Source organism: Protomyctophum bolini (genome assembly GCF_963924005.1).
Source record: "Protomyctophum bolini genome assembly, chromosome: 18".
In the NCBI taxonomy this organism is placed as follows: Eukaryota; Metazoa; Chordata; class Actinopteri; order Myctophiformes; family Myctophidae; genus Protomyctophum; species Protomyctophum bolini.
Window position 1 is genome coordinate 34,724,041 of NC_137879.1, and position 23,915 is coordinate 34,747,955.

At 42.1% G+C, this 23,915-nt stretch overlaps 1 protein-coding gene across 2 annotated transcripts in view; it reads left to right on the forward strand.

Moving 5' to 3' along the window:
• Positions 1–22,177, forward strand: part of cpn1 (carboxypeptidase N, polypeptide 1) — a 38,763-nt gene extending 16,586 nt beyond the window's left edge. For both annotated transcript variants that reach the window (XM_080789525.1, XM_080789524.1), the window contains exons 4-9: positions 8,547–8,723; positions 10,680–10,791; positions 14,346–14,485; positions 18,229–18,328; positions 19,881–19,999; positions 21,180–22,177. In XM_080789525.1, the coding sequence (XP_080645651.1) occupies positions 8,547–8,723; positions 10,680–10,791; positions 14,346–14,485; positions 18,229–18,328; positions 19,881–19,999; positions 21,180–21,293 (762 nt within the window). In that variant the 3' untranslated portion in view covers positions 21,294–22,177. The remainder of the gene's footprint in view (positions 1–8,546; positions 8,724–10,679; positions 10,792–14,345; positions 14,486–18,228; positions 18,329–19,880; positions 20,000–21,179) is intronic.
• Positions 22,178–23,915: the final 1,738 nt, after the last annotated feature.

Sequence of the window (23,915 nt, forward strand, 5' to 3'; positions counted from 1 at the left end):
GGTCCTCCATTTGGAGAAGGTCTCAAGCGGAACCAAACCTCCCCGCGTGCTGCAGCCAGCGGGAGTTCAGTTCTTAGAAAAGCCCTTTGTTTAAATACTTTACGCAGCCTCTCGTTGGAGGCCGCCGTTGCAAGCCTGTGTTTTTGCAGCAGGCCACAGAGTGGCAATCAATGGCTCAGTTCCACTTCCAAGTAGCAGGTGTGTGAATATTAGCCTTTATATAGCAGTGGCTCTGTCGGAACCAAACACATGAACCCGCCAAAAAAGGACCTCCAAATACATATGGATTTGGCCACCCATCCAGGGAAGTGCACACATGCTGTAGATATCAAAGGGGGCTTCAGCCCCCTGCCCATGTCGCAGCCCTAGTGGTCTGTAGATGTATGTGTGTGTGTGTGACGTGTGCACATTTCTCTGTCTCACATCTGTTCAGGCTATTTGTCCATGTCTAGTCTGCGTGTGTTGTTCTAGTTGTCTGTGTCCTTCACTTGTAACCCGACACCCCGGGAGTCTACAAAGGAAGTATATACGGTCACACACGTATAAAAGATCCACACATAATAAACACCTCCTGTGCCGTAAATCATATATTTATAGCCCCAGCGTCTGCCCTGCATGGGGAGTTGGGGGACACCTCTACAGATTTCAACTTGAACCCATTTAGGACTGAAGAGACCATGCAGATTCTACAAAATGCCTTCTAAAATCATGACAGTTTTCTGGAAAACTATATGTTTCCCTGTCAGTGGTTCTCAAACTATTTCATGTCAAGGACCCCAAAAATGATCTGTATTTGGCCGCAGACCCTCATCTGAAAAGTTGTTCCAGGGACCCCCCCCCTGAAGCAAAGATTTGAGTTAAAAACGTTAAAATAATATATATCGAACGATTTGCACCACATCAAATAGCACTAGCAGATCTACAAGCTCTCACATTTTCAAAGTCTTTCATGATTGGCTATTGTCATGGTTTGTCCTCATCCGAGTCGGCTTTGTCCGAGGCTTTCTGAAACGTTCTGACATTCTCTTCCAGTGCCCTCGAAAAGGGGGGCAGGACTGCGACTATTGGCTCAGAAATGCGACACAAAACAAAAGTATTCGTCTAAGGGTTATTGACCGACCTTAAAGGGACACTTCACCCTTTTTGCAAAAAAATATACGTTAATGACGTTTAGAAGCTTTAGAACACTTTCCTGGGGGTCTTTATGTGTGTAATATGTGGTTTTAGATATTTTAGATTGTAGCAGTGAGCCTGTTGTCTCTGATGTCATGGACACTGGGCTCACTTCCTTCCTGGACTACATGTTGTCTCAGTAAGACAGCTCTCACCCCCATCCACAAGGGGGAGCAGTGCACCAAAGAATTATGGGAAATGTAGTCCAGGAAGGTAGTGAGACCAGTGTCCATGACATCAGAGACAACAGGCTCACTGCTACAATCTAAAATATCTAAAACCACATATTACACACATAAATACCCCCAGGAAAGTGATCTAAAGCTTCTAAACGTCATTAACATATATTTTTTTGCAAAAAGGGTGAAGTGTCCCTTTAAGACAAAGAGATGGCTGGCTATAGTGTTTATTTGCAGTGGTGGAAGAAGTACTCAGATACAGTACTTGGGGCGGCTGTGGCTCAGGAGTAGCCTGGCTAAATAAGCCAGACTCAAATCACATTCGGTCTGGCTTATTAGCCAGGCTATAGCTCAGGAGGTAGAGCAGGTCGTCCAATGACCCCTGGGTCGGCGGTTCGAAACCCCGGTTCCTCCTGTCTTTACATGTCGAAGTGTCCTCGGGCAAGACACTGAACCCATACATTGCCTCCAATGAGTCGGTCGGTGTGAGCTCGCCACCGTCGGTGTGTGAATGTGAGAAGTGAGGACGCTGGCGTCGACTGTTCGCCGCCTCACCTCACAATGTATGAATGAATGAACCGTTGCGCTTTGAGCACTTGGAAAAGCGCTATAAAAATGCAATGCATTACTTGAGTAAATGTATACTTGGTTACTTCCAAGTTCCCACCGCTGTTTTTAAGCCAGCGAGCTGGCTGGCTACTTAGCCTATAGTGTTTATTTGCCTCCCGTAGCCTAGCCCTGCACAGGGAGAATTATTACTACATGTCACCATGATGTATGGCTATTGGCTATAGGACTGAGTGAGGATGTGCTTTAGTGGTTTAGTGTCCACCAAACCAATGTTTGGCTGGCAGCCTAAACCTGCAATTTGAACATTCCACATATCTGTAAACTACCATGTCATGTGTCACAAACGAGGAGAGGAGAGGAGAGGAGAGGAGAGGAGAGGAGAGGAGAGGAGAGGAGAGGACCACTCACTCCACTCACACACTCACTCCAGCATGGCAGCTATAGTGTTACGGTGAAATGAGTGACCTGCCAAAAAATATGTGACCATCTTGTTGACTTCACGTAACTTACATGGAGGTCTTTAAATATGTGGCCTAAATGCAGCTATAGCCTATAGGCTGAACTCTGCTAATATAAACAAACCGTAATGATTTTCATTCGGACACTGACATGTGATGGCGGCTATATATACGCGATTGTCAGCAGGTCACCAATTTCACCGGAACACCGCCATATATGCTGGAGTGACCAAGTGAGTTTACATGGAGCTTTTTCAGCTTGGAATAATTATGCTCCATTTAAATCTGAGACAAACCAGAAGCAGTCCTTTTTTCCTATTTGTTGTATACCTTATTCTTATTGTATTTTTTTAACACTGTATTTGTTACTATTGGTCGTTGTTGCCTCTGTTAAATGCAGAGCGACTTCACTGTTTTAGCTGAGAACTATAGATCTTGTCCGTTTTAGATTTCAATCATCCGTTTTTGTTATACATTATACATTTTTGTGTGGAAGCTAATGGGGATCCGAATAAAGAATGAGTGGCCGAGATTTTGGGTATTGGAATTTGACCAGATTTGACTGAGAGACTGCCATCGCGCAAATTCCAGCATTTCACCAGAGGAGAAACTTTTTTTTTAACTTTTTTTTTAAATGAGTTAATAGCACAGGCAGACTCTTCACATACAAGAGCATGTCTGAAATAAGTGTCAGAGCTGAAATCGACATGTAAACATGAAATAAATGCCCAAACATGTATAGCTATAGGTGTAATGTTAGAGACCACAGAAGTGAACCTTCCAAGCCCGTTTCTTCAAACTCGCTGTTTTCCGCAAGACATTACTCTATGAGCCATATCTCCAAACTGAACAACCAATATGTCAATTTGAAGCTATGATTCCCTGCTTTTCATAGGAAAAAAGAAAATTCTAAAAAAATCCAATGGCAGTCCCACAGTCCAATTTAGTCACATACCGTAATAATAGGCAGACCCCATGACCTTTCCTCTAGTCTAGCGCCCTGGCACGCTTCAAATGTCCACCGGTCGGATTGCCATGAAGCTTCGCTGAATGCATTCATATATACTCCCAAGTGGATGAACCCTAGAGAAGGCCGATATTAAACCACACATGCACGTAATAGGCAGCTTGCCATTTTAGTCTCGTGTTTAGATAGTATATAAAAGGCTTATATTCCTTCAGTCTGTTTGCTGACGGACTGAGGTTTCTGAATGACCGCTCTAATTGATACCGCAGCGTCACACACTAGAAGTATCCAAAGTCCAACCAAGCTCGAAACATGGCGCCAAAAAAAAAAAAAGCCATAGATCTGTGGGTTTTGTACGAAAAGTATGTAAAGTATAAGCTAAAACAGGAGCTTGTGTCTAAATAGACCTAATACGGTACATTATGCATTGAAATGTAGTGTATTATTCTTTTTGAGTGGTGCAACCACTCCAAGGAACAGCAATGTCCGTGTCCGCCTATGTACAGTATGTGTTGATGAGCACCAGAGGGGCGCTGTTGTACAGAAACAGAGAGAGAGAGAGAGAGAGAGAGAGAGGAGGGGTGTGACTTTTTTTTCCCCATTTCCTGGAATGTAACGGTTTTGGACATGCAAGGTTTCCACCTCACAGCGATAATATTGGTATATCGTTGCTGACGGGCAGAATCCTATATAGATTATAACCTTCTCATAAATTAACACCCTATACTTGATGATCATAATACTAAACTATAGCATGAACACAAAAGTATAGGCTATCAAAGGTATACAGCAGATCCACAAGCTCATATATAGCTCGGTGTGAAGCGACGCGTTTTCAGCTTGTCGATCAGCTTTTGACTTTTAAATCGGGGGGGGGGTTGTTCAAGTCCCGACCCCCGACGACCTTTGCTGTGTCTCCACACACCCCCCCCCCCCCCCATCTCTCTTCCCATTTCCTGTCAACTTACTCAATAAAATCAATAAAAGTATGAAAATATCTTTAAAAGAATTTGAATCCTGAAAAGTAACAGTTTTCGGGACTCAATTATGCCGTTTATGTTTCCGCCCCGACTATAGTGACGACACGCTGCATTGTTATGTCTATATACCATCGTTGTTTTCGTCGACTAAAACTAAAGACGAAAAATGTTCGTCGACTACCTTTTTTCACTGACTAAAACTAAATAAAAACTAAATAAAAACGAATCTATGACGACTAAAACTATAAGACTAAATATACTGACAATTTCGTCAACAAATAAAAACTAGACTAAAATGTTAGTAAGGGACTATAAGATATCCAGTTTTTATGCTGGGCTGCATGCTGAAAATAGCAGATCTACAATCTCACGACCAAAGTGTAAAATATGTCATTACAAACGACACCAAGGCCTGTCAAAACACATTTCAGTCGACTGAATCAACCGTAGATTTAGCCGACTAAAATCGTACGACATTTAGTCGACTAAAACTAGACCAAACACTAGAGCATTCCAAGGTGACTAAAATGTGACTCAAAACTAAGTGAAAACTATTCAAGAGACTATAATTATGACTAAAAACTAAAATAGTGAAATTTGCTGCAAAAAACAACACTGGTCCCTATATCTTATATATATGGGAGAAGTGGTACCCATACTCAGAAGACACACCCCAAGGCAGAAAACCAAAGCCACGAACAGCTACGTCGCTACTGCAACGCCCACAACACCATCTTACACACTAGACTCACGCACACTCACTTCTCACACACACTCACACGGGCAGTGACGTCACACACTTACCCTTCGCAGTCTCTTTGCAGTGTGTGTAAGCGATCTCTTCATTACACGGCCCACGCCAACCCCAACGCAGACCACCAGCCAAATAGACTTTTCATTGGCACTAACACTGGCTCCCTTCCACACTCACGCCGGCAATGCATTTGTTTAATACAAACATTTTCTTCCCAAAGTACCCACACCCCCCAGGCAACAGCCTACGCTGTTGCCACAACACGCCGAGAAACAAGGACTTTAACCACGCTACTTACATACACTGCAACTCGCTTACAATTCGCAAACCTGGCAACACTGCCCTCTTTTACCAGGCCCGCCCCCACACTAGCTTGACAATGTCATCTCGCGCAGCACAGAATCTGATCTCGCGCAGGACATTGATGAGAGAAAGAAGGAACAGGAGAGATTATACGATCGCTATTTCGCTTATTCCATCTAAATCTCTTTATTTACAAAATAAATGACTCGACGATTCCCTTAGTTACATCAACATTGTTCTTTGTCATTAATCGGATTGTGCCAAAATATCACCCTTACACCGATCACTTTGCCTATTTTCGCCACACAGCCAACTGCCCAGTACACTGTACACATGCATACATACGCCTGCACGCACACGCACGCCTGACGTGCACACACACACACACACACACACACACACACACACACACACACACACACACACACACCAACATGCGACTCATTAAATAACTCTATTTCTCCGCACGCGCGCACACAACATTATTCACGTGAAATGCGTCACGCCAATATTGAGATAGGCTACCAATATGTGGGTATAGCCTACAGGGAATTACCGACGGAGTGTATATATACACACACACACACACACACACACACACACACACACACACACAGTCCCGGCTCCCCAAGAAATAGATTAGAATTTATAGATGCGCGATTACATAACAGCTGTGCGTCATTATAGCCACACACGTCTCTAACTTGCGCTCACAGTCGCGATACTTTTCAGTTGTGTGGTACTTTTAGATTGATTTAACTGTAACAGAAAGTTCCCATCTCCCAGTCACGGAGCTGCAACAAAAAGCAACTGGTCGTTTCTGACCAGTGTTGCCAAATAAGCGATTAGTAAGTAATGTAATTTAATTTATCAGCGATTTTGGGATTATTTTTGTAGATTGAAAAAATATTGGGCCTCCTTTGCTCTTGCCATGACAATGTTTGAGAACCACTGCTCTAAAACAATATTAGACAAAGTTTGAGCCACAAACACATTGCTCTCTCTCTCTCTCTCTCTCTCTCTTCTCCTTTTGTATAAATTAAATAGGCCTATTCATGATTCTGCTTATAGAGAAGTAGCCTATGTTAGTTTGTTTTATGGACTTGAGAGCTACTTTCAAAACGACCAGCTCAACATACCCACCAAATAAAACTATCATCCCATTGCTGAAAATAGTGACACAATGTAATTGAGGGGCCTTTCATATAGGCTACATATAAGACAAACGCACATGGAATGGGAAATAGAGGGGGGGAAATGCAAATCGTAGGCTTTTATTTTTGTTGGTATTTGACTTTGCTACTGATGATTGTAAGCAACAACAAGTATTGCATTGTGTGTTTGAGCTGACAGGCCCTTTTTTATGTCAATCACTCAAGTAATCTCAGGTCATCTAAAGCGGAAGATGCAAAAATCGTTTTTTATATTAAAATTATATATATTTTTACTGCCATGTCATGTGGTCTACCTGCAAAGCCTTTGTAGATCGTGATCTACCATTTGGGCACCACTTAACGTCAGATCAGGGTTTTTTGTCGGCCAGCGCCAACAATGCTCCCCGAAAGCATAATCGCAGCAAATACCGGGCAGTGTGTATGAGCCTTAACATGTTGACTACACTACACTACACATCATAACTAATAACCTGTTTTCAGCTTAAAGCAATTATATTTCATTGAAGCAACTCCTTAGCATTGTTTTCATACCATGGATGTGATAAGAAAATATCAAACATAAGGGAAATATTAAATAGTATCGGGTGTACCAGTTTGGCCTTTTCTTTTTTTTCAATGGGGCAATACATTGATTAAACAAACGTTTGATTGATTGAGTTGTACAATGTTATACAACCCTAAACTACTTTTAGAATACACTACACAATACAATACAATTTCAGAACATATAATATTGGCCAATATGTCAAATATGTAAATATTACATATCGCATTGAATGGAAGCGGACCATTTGTAACACATGTTACAAATGACCCGCTTTTGCAAGTTTTCTTTGCAGTTGCTTACAGACCAGAATGAACGTGAATTCCGTCTAAACACGATGCAAACTAATGAAGAACATAAGCATGAACACATCCATGTGGATTTTTATTCACCAACACCAAAGACAAAAATTGTAGCACACATATACTCCAGGTGTAAAATTATACGCATTTTGAAGGTAAACACTTCAAACTTCCTCGCCACGTAGAGTACGTTGCTGTACACATACTGACGCGATGGCGTCATGGTGGCGTTGACCAATCAAGATATAACGTCCATGTTACAACCGTGAAGCGTTACAACCTTGGCGGCTCTCCCCTACATTTGTTACTAACATTAGGTTGTGGCGAAGTAGAAACGTGGCCAGCAGATACTGTGTTTTGGACAAACAGGCTAGGTATTGGTGTTGATTTGGGTCAACTGGACAAACAGCGTGGTGTTGTTTTGTGTCTGTGTTTGTGTTGCAGCGCCTCAGTGTGGCCGTACAGGTCATGTGCAACCTCTTCCACAGAGAGATGGAGACACTAAATCTCAGCTGGACAAACATGTTTGCATGCATGCATCGCTGCCTTGCATGCTGTGTGCTACTGTTGAGTCTGTCACTTACTTTGACTGATTTATGGCATTGTCTTTCTGTTAAAATCCAACTATGTTAATTTAAGAACTCTGGGCATATAGGTCATTGTTTATTCACTGTGCACACGTGTAGCCTATTGTATGTCAGACTGTATGTCTGTCCCACAGTCACAATCCTTTAGTAATTAGGCTGTGGAAATATTCAGGACAAAACAATGGTACATTTCCAATAACCCATCCGTTACTACATGTGGAGTCAACTCCCGCCATTTATTTCTTCCCATAGTGCGTGGCGAAGTAGCTCTAGTATATATATATATATCCTCCAGGGACGGATTAACCCGCACGAGGGCCCCTGGGCCGGTAATATTTGAAGGGCCCCCATTTTCGTGTTTTTATGTGTTTTTATCATCTTTTTAACCTAGATTTTACAAAATCAACAGCCAATGAAGGGCCCCAGGAGCCCTTTTCAGGGTGTCAAACCTAGTACCTATACGGTCTAATTTCCCTGAAGGTCCCCTGAGAGCCAAGGGCCCCTGGGCCACGGCCCCACTGGCCCAATGGCTAATTTGTCCCTGATATCCTCAGGTGGAGCCGGAGACGCTGGCGGTCATCAAGTGGATGCAGAACTACAACTTCGTCCTCTCGGCCAACCTCCATGGCGGAGCGGTGGTGGCCAACTACCCCTTCGACAAGGCCAGGGACCCCCGCGTGCGAGGGAGGACCACCTACGCCGCCACGGCCGACGATAAGATCTTTAAGAAGGTATATATAATATCCCATTCTGACCCGAGATCAGATTCATACGAGGTTTCCACTGGGACACACAATGGTCTGATGAACCCCATTCTGACCTGAGATCAGATTCTAAAAATGTCAGTTGTTGTTCGATTTTTCAAAAATAGCAGACCTACAAGCTCGTAGCGCGCCACTCGGTGGCGCGCTACGAGCTTGTAGATCTGCTATTTTTCAATACCTAAAGCATAACATAGTGCTAAAAATGGGTTCCCGTTCAGAATGGGATATACACACATGCACACTCCGCCCGCCCGCCGCACATTATAGGAAACCATTTCCAGATGGTGATAATATTTTTACCACCAAAGTAATGTGTGTGTGTGGTGTTTGGTGTGTGGCGTGTGTGCGTGCGTGCGTGTGTTGTTCAGGTTCTCTCAGGAGAGTAATGGTTGATTCGTGGTTGGGGAGTCAGGCTTATATTAGGAATAGGTTCAGGCTAAGGTTATGGTTATAAGGCCTGATTATGTACTTTGTTGTAAAGTCGCCTTGTGAGCTCGTATGGATGGACTATTTCCCATGGTACACTGGACACTGGCACGAACCTACTGTATGTATACAGTATATTATCTCAGGGTTAGGTCTCAAAACGGGGGGGAAAGGAGGGGCTAAAAATGGCATTTACAAAATCGCCGTTCCTAAAACTCTTCAGGGAAGCTGCAGTTAATTGGCCTTGTGAATACAGTGTCTCTGATGTCTGGGTTAATTCAATGCTCTGCGGAGTCATACCGACGACTATAAAAAAATGGTATGTATACTGTAATGCATCCCTGCTCAAGGGTTGGATTTTTTTTGGGGGGGGGGGGGGGGGGGGGGGTGGGTTACAGTAAGTCCCTGCGACATACTGTACTAGTACCATGGGGTAGTCGGACGTCAAGCAACCCTTTCAAGCCGCTATACAGGAAACAGGAGATATAGGCTCCTGACCTGACTCTATGGGCCACAACATGGCTCAGGGAAACGTTGGTTCCCATTTCCCAAAGGCTACCTATACTTAACCCATTAAGACCTGAGGCCGATTCTATAACTTAACCAGTTACAATTGTGTCGGCTCATTTCTTTGTGCCATCACTTACAATTTCACTTGTTTAAAATCTGTATCCCGACTATGCGTTCTCTGTCCTGATTGGATAAAAAGTTGTATATCTCCAGACCTGAAAATGCACGTTCTGTGTAATAGAAGACTTGAAGACTCCACTTACTGAACAAACACTATAGCCACGAGTATACTATCACAATATAGGGCTTTTTAAACACTTATTTTAACCAATGAAAATCACTTACCCTACCTTTTAAATGGATTGACGCTACAGTATATTATCTAATTTGGCTGGGGATCCCACTTTGAGAACCAATGATATAGACACGTGTGTGTGTGTGTGTGTGTGTGTGTGTGTGTGTGTGTGTGTGTGTGTGTGTGTGTGTGTGTGTGTGTGTGTGTGTGTGTGTGTGTGTGTGTGTGTGTCAGTGTTGTTTTTCATGGCAGCAAATTTCTATTTTAGTTTAGTCATAGTCTTTGGACTGAAACTTCATTTAGTTTTAGTCACATTTTAGTCACCTGGAATGTCTTAGTGTTAGTCTAGTTAGTTTTGTGAGCTTGTAGATCAGCTATTTTCAGCGTGCAACCAAGTGTAAAATGACTTATACTGGATATCTTGTCCACTAGTCCCTTCCTAACATTTTAGTCTAGTTTTTATTCGCCAACAAAAGTATATTTTTAGTCTTAGTTTTAGTCATCGTAGCTTAGTTTTCATTTAGTTTCCATTTGTTTTTGTCAGTGAAAATAGGTAGTCGACGAACATTTTTCGTCTTAGTTTTAGTCGACGAAAACAACACTGGTGTGTGTGCACGTGTGTGCACGTGCGTGCATGCGTGCGTAATGTCTCCACTGACCTAACGCTCTGTATGAATGGGTGTTGTGTTCAGCTGGCGCGGACCTACTCGTACGCTCACAGCTGGATGCACAAGGGCTGGAACTGCGGAGACTTCTTTGAAGAGGGAATCACCAACGGCGCCAGCTGGTACTCACTGTCCAAAGGTATGTACGAGGAGAGCCAATAAGAACCTCCGCTCTGTCAGCACGTCCCACTCGTTCTGTCTGCCAATCGGAACTGTGTATAGGATGTGAAAGGAAATGTTAATCAGACAACAAGTCTGATGACAGTGTTATAGGTTTCCCAGATTTGGGAAGACTAAAAAATGATTCATTTGGTATTCTCCCCTGGAGGCAAACTAGTGAAAATGACAGATGTAGTTCCATTGTCTTTGCTTTTTTATATAAATACTAATGAAAACAAACAATGGAAACATAAAAAAGTGATTTTGAGTCCGCAATCCAAAAATGGGTCCACTGGTTGACAAGAAAGATAAATAGTAATAAAGAACATGGTTCACAGTAGAGGTTCAAAGGGGATTCAGACAGTTGTTTTCCCCACAGCATTCCAATTCTTAATCTACGCTCCATCATATACGACATCATACGAAACAAGTAGCAAATCTACAAGGATTCTTATAGAACAAGAAGTGCTATTTCTGGTTTACAAGTATAAATTGGGTCTCTAAATGTTTAGTTTGGTGTGAACTGGTTATTGCCAAATGGACCTGATGGGTCCATTTAGTTTCATTTTAAGAGTTTAATTAAGCAATATTACACGAGAGGGTGTGGGTTAACGTGATTATTGCCACGACAGTGATGCGGTCAGGAACGAGACGGAGTCGAGTTCCGCAAGCATCACTGGGGTCCAAGGCAAGGCACTCTGTTCCAGTCAAGTTGAAAAATCCTTTATTTTATGGCATGGCAAAGATCATTAAAAATGGACCAACGCGTTTTACAAGCCTTCGTCAGGGTCCCACATGGGACCCCCTATTTTTATCTTAAAATATTCAAAGTTTTGGGTCAGTAGTACAGACTAAATCTCAGATGGTGGTCTGTGGCTCAATTGTGCCAAATAAATAGTGAGCCTCGATATCAAAAAGGGTTGAAAACCCACTGCTTTAAACTAACCCCCCGAGGGAATCAGTTGAGGGTCGGGCATGTCTTCAGGTCGTCATATTCGTACATCATGCAGCCTGAGAACTTCAGAGAATCCCGCAGAGGTACATACTTGTTATATTGGAGTGTTGTTGACTCTTCAGAGGTACATACTTGTTATATTGGGAGTGTTATCACTCTTCAGAGAGGAACTCATGCCACCGTTTGAATCCCCACCCTATAGCCACACTCTTCTCATTTAGCGAGGACACGTTATGTTTGCTTTAACTGTTTGCTCCGAGAATTATGTCATAGTTCCACCAGGTTTGTTTCCCCCCGCCTTTCCCCAACAGCCAGTCCGAGGACGCTTTGACATGTTCTTACAGTATATCCAGGGTGTCTGGACTGGAAGTACAGGTTAATGTCTACTGTCTCCTTTCCAATATGAAGGGTATAAACCCCAGGACAATTTACAATTACAATTTAGGCATTTCGCAGACGCTCTTAATGCAGAGCGATTAGGCAAGAACAAAAAAAGCATGGCAATACATCGCATACATAAAAAGTAGTATTCATGAAAACATGCATAAGGTAACAACGTAACAGTGGAGTATGTATATAATTAAACTATACATATATACACTATACATATACCGGTATAATATAAAGTGCTATGACTACATACAATGCAATTCTAGTGCTGTCTATATGTAACATGCTATAAGTCTGTATACAATGTAATCTAAGTCTACAAAAGTGCTATCTATTCTAAGGGGTAAGTGCTAAGGGCAATGAAGGAGTACTAAAAGAAAGAAATATCCAGTAATTAAAATCTTCATTCGGTGTGTAATTGATTGAAAATAATTGTTTGGGAGAACTATACTCCTTTAACCCATTCTGTACGGGAACCTCTTTAGGTGTTGTAAGCATTATGTTATACTTTATCTATGGAAAAAATAGCAGAGTTGTAGATCTGCTATTTTTGAAGAATCGTGAAAATGTGCCTCAAATCATTGAATATATATTCTTTCAATATTATATTATATTATATTATATTATATTATATTATATTATATTTTATATTATATTATATTCAGTGTCAACGTTTTTAACTCAAATCTTTACTTCTGGGGGGTCCCTGGAACTACATATTTTGAGATGGGCCAATCACATATAATTCTGGGGGTCCTTGACATGAAAAAGGTTGAGCACCACTGACACAGAAAAAAAGGTTTTTCAGTAAGCTGTAAGGATTTAGAAGACATTTTGTTCCCTGCAGAACTCAGGCCAGGTTTATAGTACATTGTCCTGAGTGGGACCCAAATCTGAAACCAAGCCGCAGACGTCGTAGACTAGAGTATATGGATTGGAAACCAATCCAGAACGTGTGAAATACGCTGCACCACACACGCCACGGTTCACTATGGGTTCTCCTAGTCCAACAGAGCCATATAAGCTTCAAATCCCAGTACAGCCAGTGTGTGTAATACTTAATGTCTCCGTTATTATTGTTACGGCCAAGGCCCAGAGACTGTAATGGCCGTAAACCCCCTAGACAGATGATTATAATAAAAAGAGAAATAAACGTACCCCGAAGTGTAGCACTAATCAAACCAAACGAGGTAGGAGCTCGGAGGAGGGTATATCCCTCCCGGGCCAATAAGGAGGGGGGAAAGCTACAGGGCTGTATAACCTTGCCGTCCGTCGAACGCTACCGTTCCTCCCGAAACTAAACTATACCCAAACAAAACATTAAGTCTAAACCAAAACCAAAACATGACCCACCAAAATGGACTACTGGAGGTCAGAACTAACAATAACAAAACTCAATACCATGGTATGCTATGAGTATATTGGGGAGGGGGACAAAAAGAAAGAAATAAGTGGCACAAAACAATCCCCTGAGCTGCAGGTTAGCTCCTTTTAGCCTGATAGCTAATGGGCTGCAGGTGTTCCACTCCTAAAGCAGGTAGGGGAGAGAGAGAGAGAGAGAGAGAGAGAGAGAGGTGTAGAAGAGACAAACGGACAGACAGACAGAATGTTCAGGCCAGCTAGTGCTTTAACACAGCCACATGAATTATACATAGTACCTAGTTTGCAAGCAGAGCAAAAGACACCCAGCCCCTCCAAGTAGCTCGATCTGCTCCTCAAAAATTCACAGCTGGAAGAAACTGCAGTCACTCAATGTTAATCGTATTCGTAGTAGATACAATTTGAAATTTGCACCCCAGGAAATTCACGAAGTCTGTGTGTTTGACTTGACTCACTGGATTGCTGAATTCCTACAATGCCCATAATGCTTTAGTGCCCTTCCCCCTCCTTACCTTGTGGAGAGGGGGGGGGGGGGGGAGGCTGCATGGAGGTGTGACTTTGTAGTCCAGGGAAGGGAGTGAGACCACATTTTCATGACAGGTATTTGGTCATAAACATGGTGTCATGACTAAAAAAATATATAAAAAATACATATTAAAAATCCCAGGAAAGTGTTTCCTTTGTCCTAAACATCACCTTTGTCCTAAACAAACACCTTTAATTTAGCGCTCGAATAAGCCACTACTGTCTGGGGTCAATGCAGACCATGCCATAACTAATAGCACATTTTTCACCACCTTCCATTGCAGGCATGCAGGACTTCAACTACCTGTACACCAACTGTTACGAGATCACCCTGGAGCTCAGCTGTGACAAGTTCCCTCCAGCGTCAGCCCTGCAGAGAGAGTGGCTGGGGAACAGGGAGGCTCTGGTGTCCTACCTGGAGCAGGTTGGAGAAACACGCATGCACGCACGCCGCACGCACGCCGCGCACACACACACACACACACACACACACACACACACACACACACACACACACACACACACACACACACACGGAAACAGAGAGGCTCTGATGCCGTGCACTCAACTCTCCTATTTAGCCCATTCTGTACGGGAACCCCTTTTGGTGTTTTAAGCATTATGTTATGCTTTAGCTGTTGGAAAAATAGCAGATCTACAAGCTCATAGCGCGGCACAGAGTGCCGCGCTATGAACTTGTAGGTCTGCTACCTTTTGAAAAATCTTTGAGTATATTCTTTCGGAGCCAACGTTTTTAACTCAAATTTGGGAGGGTCCCTATAGAACTACATATCTTCAGATGGGGGTCGGCGGCCGAATGCAGATAATTCTGGGGGTCCTTGACATGAAAGTGTTTGAACACCACTGACAGAAACATATCGGGTTTTCCAGAAAACCGTCAGGATTTAGAAGGCATTTGTAGAATCGGCCTCTCAGGTCTAAATGGTTGAAGTTATATAGTTGGTCGGACCTTAAATCTTCGAGATGCGTGAAACTATACAGTCGGATGAACAAACATCATGTACAGAGATGTTGTGCATTTATTGGATGATACTAACAAGTAAGACGCGCAAACGCGGGAAGCGAACGCAGCTCGTACATATTTGGGTTTTGGACGTATTAGTTGCTTTGGGGACTCCTTATATGGTTATGGCTGAGTCATGGTGACGTAACAGCGGGACAGACAGACAGACACACAGACAGACAGACAGACAGACAGACAGACAGACATGATCTGCTAGGGTCTCATAGTTAGTGCTCACTGCGTTCGCAACTAGACCTAGCGGCCTAGCTCGGTATAGGAACAATGCAAGTTCAGGTCTGCAGGTGTCCCTTTTATGCCCATATGTGGAGATCCCTGATGTCATCAGTGCTATAGTTGTTGATACAGAGACTGTTGTCGTACGGTATACATTGGCACCTATTGAACGTCTTCCTGCCTAACCCATCCTGGGCCGGGAATCGAACCCAGTCAGGTGGCGGGAGTGCAAAATCATCAGGCATCAGGGATATGAATCGATTGAGCTTTTAGGACTTTTAGGAATCAAGGCAACTGGCAGGACTGTGCTATTTTGTGACTTTAAAACCCATTTTGGGTGGAAACCCCTTTTGGTGTTAGGATTGTATTATGCTTTAGCTATTGAGAAATAGCAGCTCATAGCGTGCCACTCCACGAGCTTGTATAGGTCTGCTATTTTTTTTGAATCGACTGACATAGAAACATAGCTTTTTCAGAAAACTGTCAGGATGTAGAAGACATTTTTCGAATCTGATCTCAGGTCAAAATGGTTAATTACCCTTGTCGATCATGAAGAGAAGCCTTCTATTCAGAAGGTGTGTGTGGGATGGTGATAGGTGTGAATGAATGACCTACACAATGTGTTAAATTAAGTAGGCTTCTGACATCTGTTTTCAACTATAGCAGTACTGAGTCATAGTACAGGGAGATTAGCTTGAGAGCTGGGAGACAAAAAACAAAATAAATCGTGATAGGCTATCTGGACGCCCAGCAATTCATGCAGAGACAAAGTTGGGGTCAACATGATGCACAACCGAAAGACAGGATGAAATTGTTATCCCGAGCTGAAAATTAATTCTCTTAAAAACTGGAGAGACAGGGATCGAGCCCCTGTTAACACTATATGTTCATGATTGCTATGGGAATATAAAGCAATTTAATGACATTTTTCACCAAAAAAATTACTGAAACCAGATATAATCATTAGGGTAGGTGTATGCATGTACTGTACTACCGTATGTTAACTCTTCATTTCCATTTTCCAGCCATTCAGTTGCAAAACAAGAAAAAAAAGATAAAACTCTTTTTTCTTTTTGGGACCCCCCAAAATAACCCACGGGTTGAGAACCCCTGACTTACACAACCTTTAAATGTATTTTGTGATACTGTAAGTGTATGATCAGATTACTTTTTTTGGAGGGTAAATGCTGAACTACGTTGTTCAGCATTGTTCAGGCTCCCCTGTAGCCTGTTGTGTAACAACCAGAAGGAAATATAATCCAAGCTGACAGAGGCTACAGAGCAGCGGACCAGTGGCGCAATGGATAACGCGTCTGCCTACGGAGCAGAAGATTCCAGGTTCGAGTCCTGGCTGGTTCGAACTTTTGCGTTTTTTGGAAATAATTGTTTTAAATACGGAATACTTTAGTATTCTTTTTGAGGGCGGTGCCAGAACCACGGGTTATGTAAAACTCAGCATGCGCTGACAGACAACACGGAGGGATTTTAGTGCACAGCGTGGAGTTATTTTCTCCACCAGGCCGAAGGCATGGGGATAGAGTACTGTATGTTTTGAACTCCGTGTGTGAGTATGTCTGTCTGTAATATGTGTCCGTCTGTTACCAGCTAATCTCGGTACTCGGTACCGTCGATGCCAAATTTTGCACACCCTGGATGCCAACGATGAACCTCTGCCCCAAATTTTCGAGAACGGCTGTTATAGCGCCACCAGGAGGCCGACTTTTGTAAAACACATTTCTTGATATTACTCCTCCAGATTGCAGCATGCAATTTACGTGAAATCTTTCACATACTTTTCTACTAGACTGAGGAATATATCCCACCCTTTTCACATTGGCCTAGGCTATTATAGTGCCACCAACAGACACATTTTTGGAACAAATCTTTCACGGACTTTCCTACTAGGCTGAGGAATATATCCCACCCTTTTCACATTGGCCTGTTATAGCGCCACCAACAGGTGGATTTTTGCAGTCAGACAGATGTGTAGTGGCACACAGTGAGATTATATATATATCTATCGGCTATTTTTGAATAGCCAAATCTAAAATGGCACGTGACGCTTTCCCGGTTTTAATGGGGTGAATAAAAGGTGCACTCTGTAAAGCACAGAATCTCCGCCAGGAGGCATGACCTAATAATAATAATAATGACATACAGTACATCGTCTGTACTTCCTCCCGGGATGTTCTGAGCACCAGAACACGGACGTTACACGACGTCACACGTGTTATTTATTTCAAATCAGAGCAGGTCGGCCAATGACCCGGGGTTCGCCATGGGACTTTCAGACTGCGGCCTGGACCGCTCGGCCACTCCAGGCCGCCCAGTATAACACTGACCACTATTTTGAAAATCATTTTAACGCATTTAGGCCTGACCTAAAAAAAAAAAAAAAAAAAATCTTCTAAATAAATAATTTCACGATGAAAAATAAATAAATAGCAGACCTATACAAGCTCGTAGCGCGCCACTCGGTGGCGCGCTATATGAGCTTGTAGATCTGCTATTTTTCAATAGCTAAATTATAACGTAATGTTTAAAACACCAAAAGGGGTCCCCCGCCCCAAAATGGCTATATACATGTAGATGTAGCCGATCCACATCTACATGTAGTGAGCTTGTAGATCAGCTATTGGAACCATTTTAAAAGGTTTTTTTTGTTGGAAATAGTAAAAAAAAAAAAGGAAAATACGTTTAGGGATAAGCGGGGTGTGGCATAACCCCTTAGTGTCTTGCTCACGTCAAGGACACTTGGACATGATGCCTGAAGGTGGCGCTGGTGGGATAGAAGGGGAAAAAATAAGTGGACCACGTACAGACTCCTGCAGGGGGACCCAAAGTATAAAAGGCTTCAAGTGTTTTTGAATGGCCCGCGGCGGTAAACCAAAGTGTTCTCTGTTCTCCAGGTGCATCATGGGATAAAAGGCATGGTCTATGACGAGAACAACAACGCCATCGCCAACGCCGAGATCTCTGTGGGCGGAGTCAACCATGACGTGACCAGTGGTGAGAGAGACGCGGGGCCTTAAAACTCTTAAAGCACTAGAATTGCATTTTACGTAGTCATATTGCACTGTATAGTAGGCATATATATGAATAGTAAAGTATGTATAGTGTATATGTATAGTTTCATTATATAGATACAGTATAGGCTACTCCAATGTTACGTTCTTAGCTTACGCATGTTTCATGATAACTACTTTTTATGTATGTGATGTATGCCTCGCTTTCTGTTCTTGCTTAATGTAAATCGCTCTGGATTAAGAGCGTCTGCTAAATGCCTAAATTGTAAACTCAATGTATACTTCCTCCTACAACTGTGACACTCGCGCAATTAGCAGATTTTCACGTTTTAAAATGATACAATATCTATAAATTAAGATTCTAGCTGAGGAAAGCGCTTCCGTTTTGACAAGACGGACCACTTTATAGTTACAGGAAAATGTAAGGGCACTAAAATGCTTATCCAACACACAAATCATTGTGTTGGATAAGCATTTTAGTGCCCTTACATTTTGTGTTGGATAAGGTTGCCATCTAGAGGTGATTAGATGGAAGTGCACATGGAACATGGTACTCTGAAGGCCATACTAAAGTCTGTATTATAAACTGCCTGCAAACCCCCAGCCTGCCGCAGTGGTGGGCATAGGAACTTTACCATTGCGCCACCCGAGCACCCATCATAAACAATTGTTAGAAAAGATTACACACTTTGAAAATAGCAAGCTTTTTCTTTTTTTTACCTATTTAAAATACAGTATACTGCACGCTGTTATAACAATCCTGGACAGAATCGGTGTCATATTAGTAGTTGTGGCAACAACAATTCCGTCGTACACAAATCTGAAGTTTTACAGAACATTTCGTATATTGGATTAGAATTTAGAAGCCGTTAGAATCAGCCTGTTGGTCTAAATGGGTTGGACGTTTTTTTTTGTTGACCTGAGGACGATTCTACAAATGTCTTCTAAATCATGACATTTTTCTGGAAAACCTCATGTTTCTGTCAGTCGTTCTCAAACATTTTCATGTCAAAAATATACGTAATTGGCCGCTGACCCACATCTGAAAATATGTTGTTCCAGGGACACCCCCCCCCCCCCCCCCGAAGCAAAGATTTGAGTTAAAAACGTTTGCTCGGAAAGAATATACATTCAAAGATTTCTGCCACATTTTCACGATTTCTCAAAAATAGCAGACCCATACAAGCTCGTATAAGCTTGTAGATCTGCTATTTTTCAATGGCTAAAGTATAACATAATGATAATGATTGCGTTCAACCCATTTTAGGAGGGATCCCCTTTTGGTGTAATAGCATTTCGTTATGCTTTAGCTATTTAAAAATAGCAGATCTACAAGCTCATAGCGCGCCACCGAGTGGCGCGCTACGTGTGTGTGTAGGTCTGCTATTTTTGTAAAAATCGAAGAGCGACTGACATAGAAGACATTTTTAGAATCTGATCTCAGGTCAGAATGAAAACTGTCAGGATTGTAGAAGACATTTTTAGAATCTGATCTCAGGTCAGAATGGGTGACAATGACAGTGATGTTCTTGTAGGAGTGGACGGAGACTACTTCCGGTTGTTACTGCCTGGAACCTACAGTGTGACCACGTCCGCCCCTGGATACCTCCCCTCAACCAGAAGCGTCACTGTGGGGCCTGCTGAGGCCATACAGGTAGATCCAAGTGATAACCGTGAAAAACTGTAACAAAAACCACATAATATACTTTTATATACAATGAAACAATGAAATATGAACGTCCTTGTCAGCTAAACAAACATTAAAATGTACACAAACAATAAACACAAACAATGGCAATACAACTTTTACAGACAAACAAAACAATTGGGAACGTACCGTATGCGCCTTCTGCACAGATTATTCAGGAGTTCAGTTAAGTTCTTTCATATTATATTATTTTCTCTTATCTTTGTCATGTCATGTCAGACTCTCTGACATGAGAGAGCTCCTCTCTGCAGCTCTGCTCTGTTTGTTCTGATCTGACATGCCCAAGACCCAACAGGTGATTTAAATGAGGTAATCAGAGCAGGTGAGCCTAATTCAACCTGCCCAGGAACCAGACAGACCACCAAACCAGAGCACAGTAGATGGCACTATATCACCATGCATTTACCATATGTACCCAAATAACATACATATAATGTTCACATATACATTTTCGAAAGGTAAGCAATAAAATAGACTAGAAAATAGAAATAGAAAAATAGAAATGGAATTGTGTGTGTGTGTGTGTGTGTGTGTGTGTGTGTGTGTGTGTGTGTGTGTGTGTGTGTGTGTGTGTGTGTGTGTGTGTGTGTGTGTGTGTGTGTGTACGTGTGCGTGTGTGTGTGCTTTTTAGAGCTAGTGTTACAATTAGTAAAAGATGCAGGTTGGGCTAGGTTTAGGATTCGTTTTAGGGTGGGATTAGGATTATATTTACGTTTACAGTAAAAAAAGTAAAAGGTTAAAAACAGGAAAATAAATTCATGCATATTAATACTGTGCAGGAGAAGTTAAAAGCCAAAAGGCTTAGAGAACTTCCCCTAATTTGAAGAATCAGACATTAAATATAAACTAAACAATACCAGTAAATAGATATGCTTAAATTAAGGGGTTAAGGTTGGCGATAAAAATGGTAAGAAATGTCTTTCTTTTTTTTTTTTTTTTTTTTTTTACAAACAATACAAATGCTAGGAAGAAACAAAAGCATTGTTTAGCATCGTTTTCCCCGTTTATTTCCCAGTTGATTCCTGGGTTGTTCAGACAAAAGGTACCCCGACAAGGTCCATTTGATGGAGTTAAATAAACACTCGGTAAAGTAAACTGTTGCTCTCTCCCTTCTCTAAACTCACAGCTGCATTTTTACTTGAAGCCGGCGCCAAAACAGAACCAGAACATCAAGAACCAGAACCTCCACGGAAAGAGGAACCACGCGTCCAAGTTGCCCGTGAACCTGGGGCCCAGATGAGACACGGACAGAGAGGCACGCACGCACCCACACATCACCAGAGTCATCTTTTAAGAGAGTGGTGACATGCTTTGATCTCGCCGCAAAGCGGGTGGCCCAGTGGCGTGCACAGACATTTAGTGGAACAGGCCCGGTTGCCTTAATAGTGTGAAATTTATAGATTTTGGAGCATAGATAATATATTAGAAGCTTTTTTTTTTTTAAATCAATAATTGATCAATGTCACCATGGTCCACATACTTATTATGTACACACAAAAAAAAGTTTTTTTTTTTTTTTTTTTCAAAAGGGCACATTGCTGTCCAGAGGGCAAGGGCAGGTGGTGCTCTAGCACCCCCTAGTGTGTATCTGTGCACGCCACTGCGGGTGCCTATGGGCTACAGTTGCAAACATTGCCCCTATGGCTGGAACTATCCCATTGAGATGGAATGAGCACTTCCGCATTCCATCGTTACAATGCGAGTCAACGGGAGTGTCATTACTCTCTTACTAGATTACTCTGCACATGACTCATCACACACGCGTGCAACACACACACACACACACACACACACACACACACACACACACACACACACGAATGAGAGGAAAGAACATTAGCATAATATATAACTTTGAAATTATATTCCTATAATTATCTTTTGTCGGACCTCATTGGTGTGTGACATGTGTGTGTGTGTGTGTGTGTGTGTGTGTGTGGGAGGGGGGGGATATCAACTCTAATATGAGAGATGTGACAAAACTTGATGTATTTTGTATATAAGTCTGGATTTGGAAAGGAGAACAGACATTCTGTATTTTGTAAAGGACATTATTTTTTAAACTTTCACAAGACAAGTATACTTGTATTGAAAATACAATAAAAAAAAACCCTATAAAACCTTTTTTTTTGCTGCCCGTCTGCCTTCATTAGCGATAGATAGTATTATGGTGGAAACGTCATATGTTCAACAAAGTGGTTTTGAGGATTCAAATTGAAAAATAGCAACGTTTTGTGTGACGCTGTGGGGTATTCATTTACAGAAAATAAAAATAGAATACGGTATGGAGATACCAGGTTTCTGCCCCACAACAAGGTCTGTCTAACTAATCTGTTAACCCAATTAGACCCGAGGACGATTCTACGAAAATGTCTTCTAAAATCAGGCAGTTTTCTGAAATACCTGTTTCTATATCAGTGTTGCCTAATATTTATATGTCAAGGACCCCCAGAATTATATGTAATTGGCCCATGTTGTTCCAGGGACACCCCCAGAAGCAAAGATTTGAGTTGAAAACGTTCGCTCTGAAAGAATATATTTTCAAAGATTTGCGCAACAATAAAAAGAAAAAAAAAATCTAAAATAGCAGATCTACAAGCTCGTGGCGCGGCACTCGGTGCTTGTAGATCTGCTATCTTTGAATAGTCCCGAAACAAACTTTTTTTGCTTCCGAAACGATACCTCAATTCCTGTGTTAGCCGATACCGACACAGAATACCGATACCAGTGTCGTGATTTCATGTTGTGTTTACAGCAGGGGGGCAGTCAGACAGATATTTTGTGAAGCCACTAAGAAAATTGGGACTTCCTGAAAGTTCATATAATGGCCTGTTGTGGCGCTGTCATTGGGCCCAAAAAACCCCCATATCTCCATTGAGGTCCATGTATTTGGGTCCAACTTCACCTCAGACTGTATTACCTTAATAAACATGGTCGTGAATACTTTCCGCTTCCAGTCACTAGTTTAAAGTCTCATTTATCATGTCATAATGTTCTTTTTGGAAAATTATGGTCCCATTTATTAAATAAATTACCATAAAGTTGCGTATGTTCTGAGGGGTGTGGCTACCGTTACAGTCTATGATCGGGAGCCACCCCCCCGTTCGAGTCCAAAAAAAAAGGGGAAAAAAAGGGGAGAAGTCCCGCCTCGTTGTCTGGGCCAGCCAATGGCCAGTTGGGCCCAAACAGAGCCAGCTAGCTATCTAGCTATATATATCTTGTGTTGTGTTTATAGCAGACTCCTCACTCAAGGGCAACTCCAAAGCAAAGTCCACATGTCCCAACATTTTATTTACCTGCCATAGTGTCAACCCCTTACCCCTGTGTCGGATCTGTGGTTAGACTGGCATATTCACACATACCGATATGACAAATATGGGCCGATCCGATACCGATACAGTATCGAGACATCTCTACTTAAAACCTTATACTTCTACAACTACAATAAACAAATAAAAACATAAATATTGTATTTTTTTCATAGATAGAGAATCTTTCACTCAATAGGAGCTGCTCCTGTCGCAAGTTGATGATGTCATATGCCCATATGGTCTAGCCCTATGGAATGTATGGAGTGCATATATGCTAATAAAAAACTACTGTATGCTTCCTAAGGATAATATGAGCATCAAAGCAATATTTTAAATACTTTTCATTAGCATGTGCATTCCATATATTCCATAGGGCTGGACCATGCACAGACATATGACATCATCATCAATAGAAACGGCAGGCTTTCTATTCCTGGGAAAGTTAGCATGCTATAATGGAAGCCATTGTTCTCACGTTAATAAAAATGCCAAATGCCAAACGATGGGGTCTGCTTTGAGACACAGAGCGAGTATACAGAAATAGTGCCATA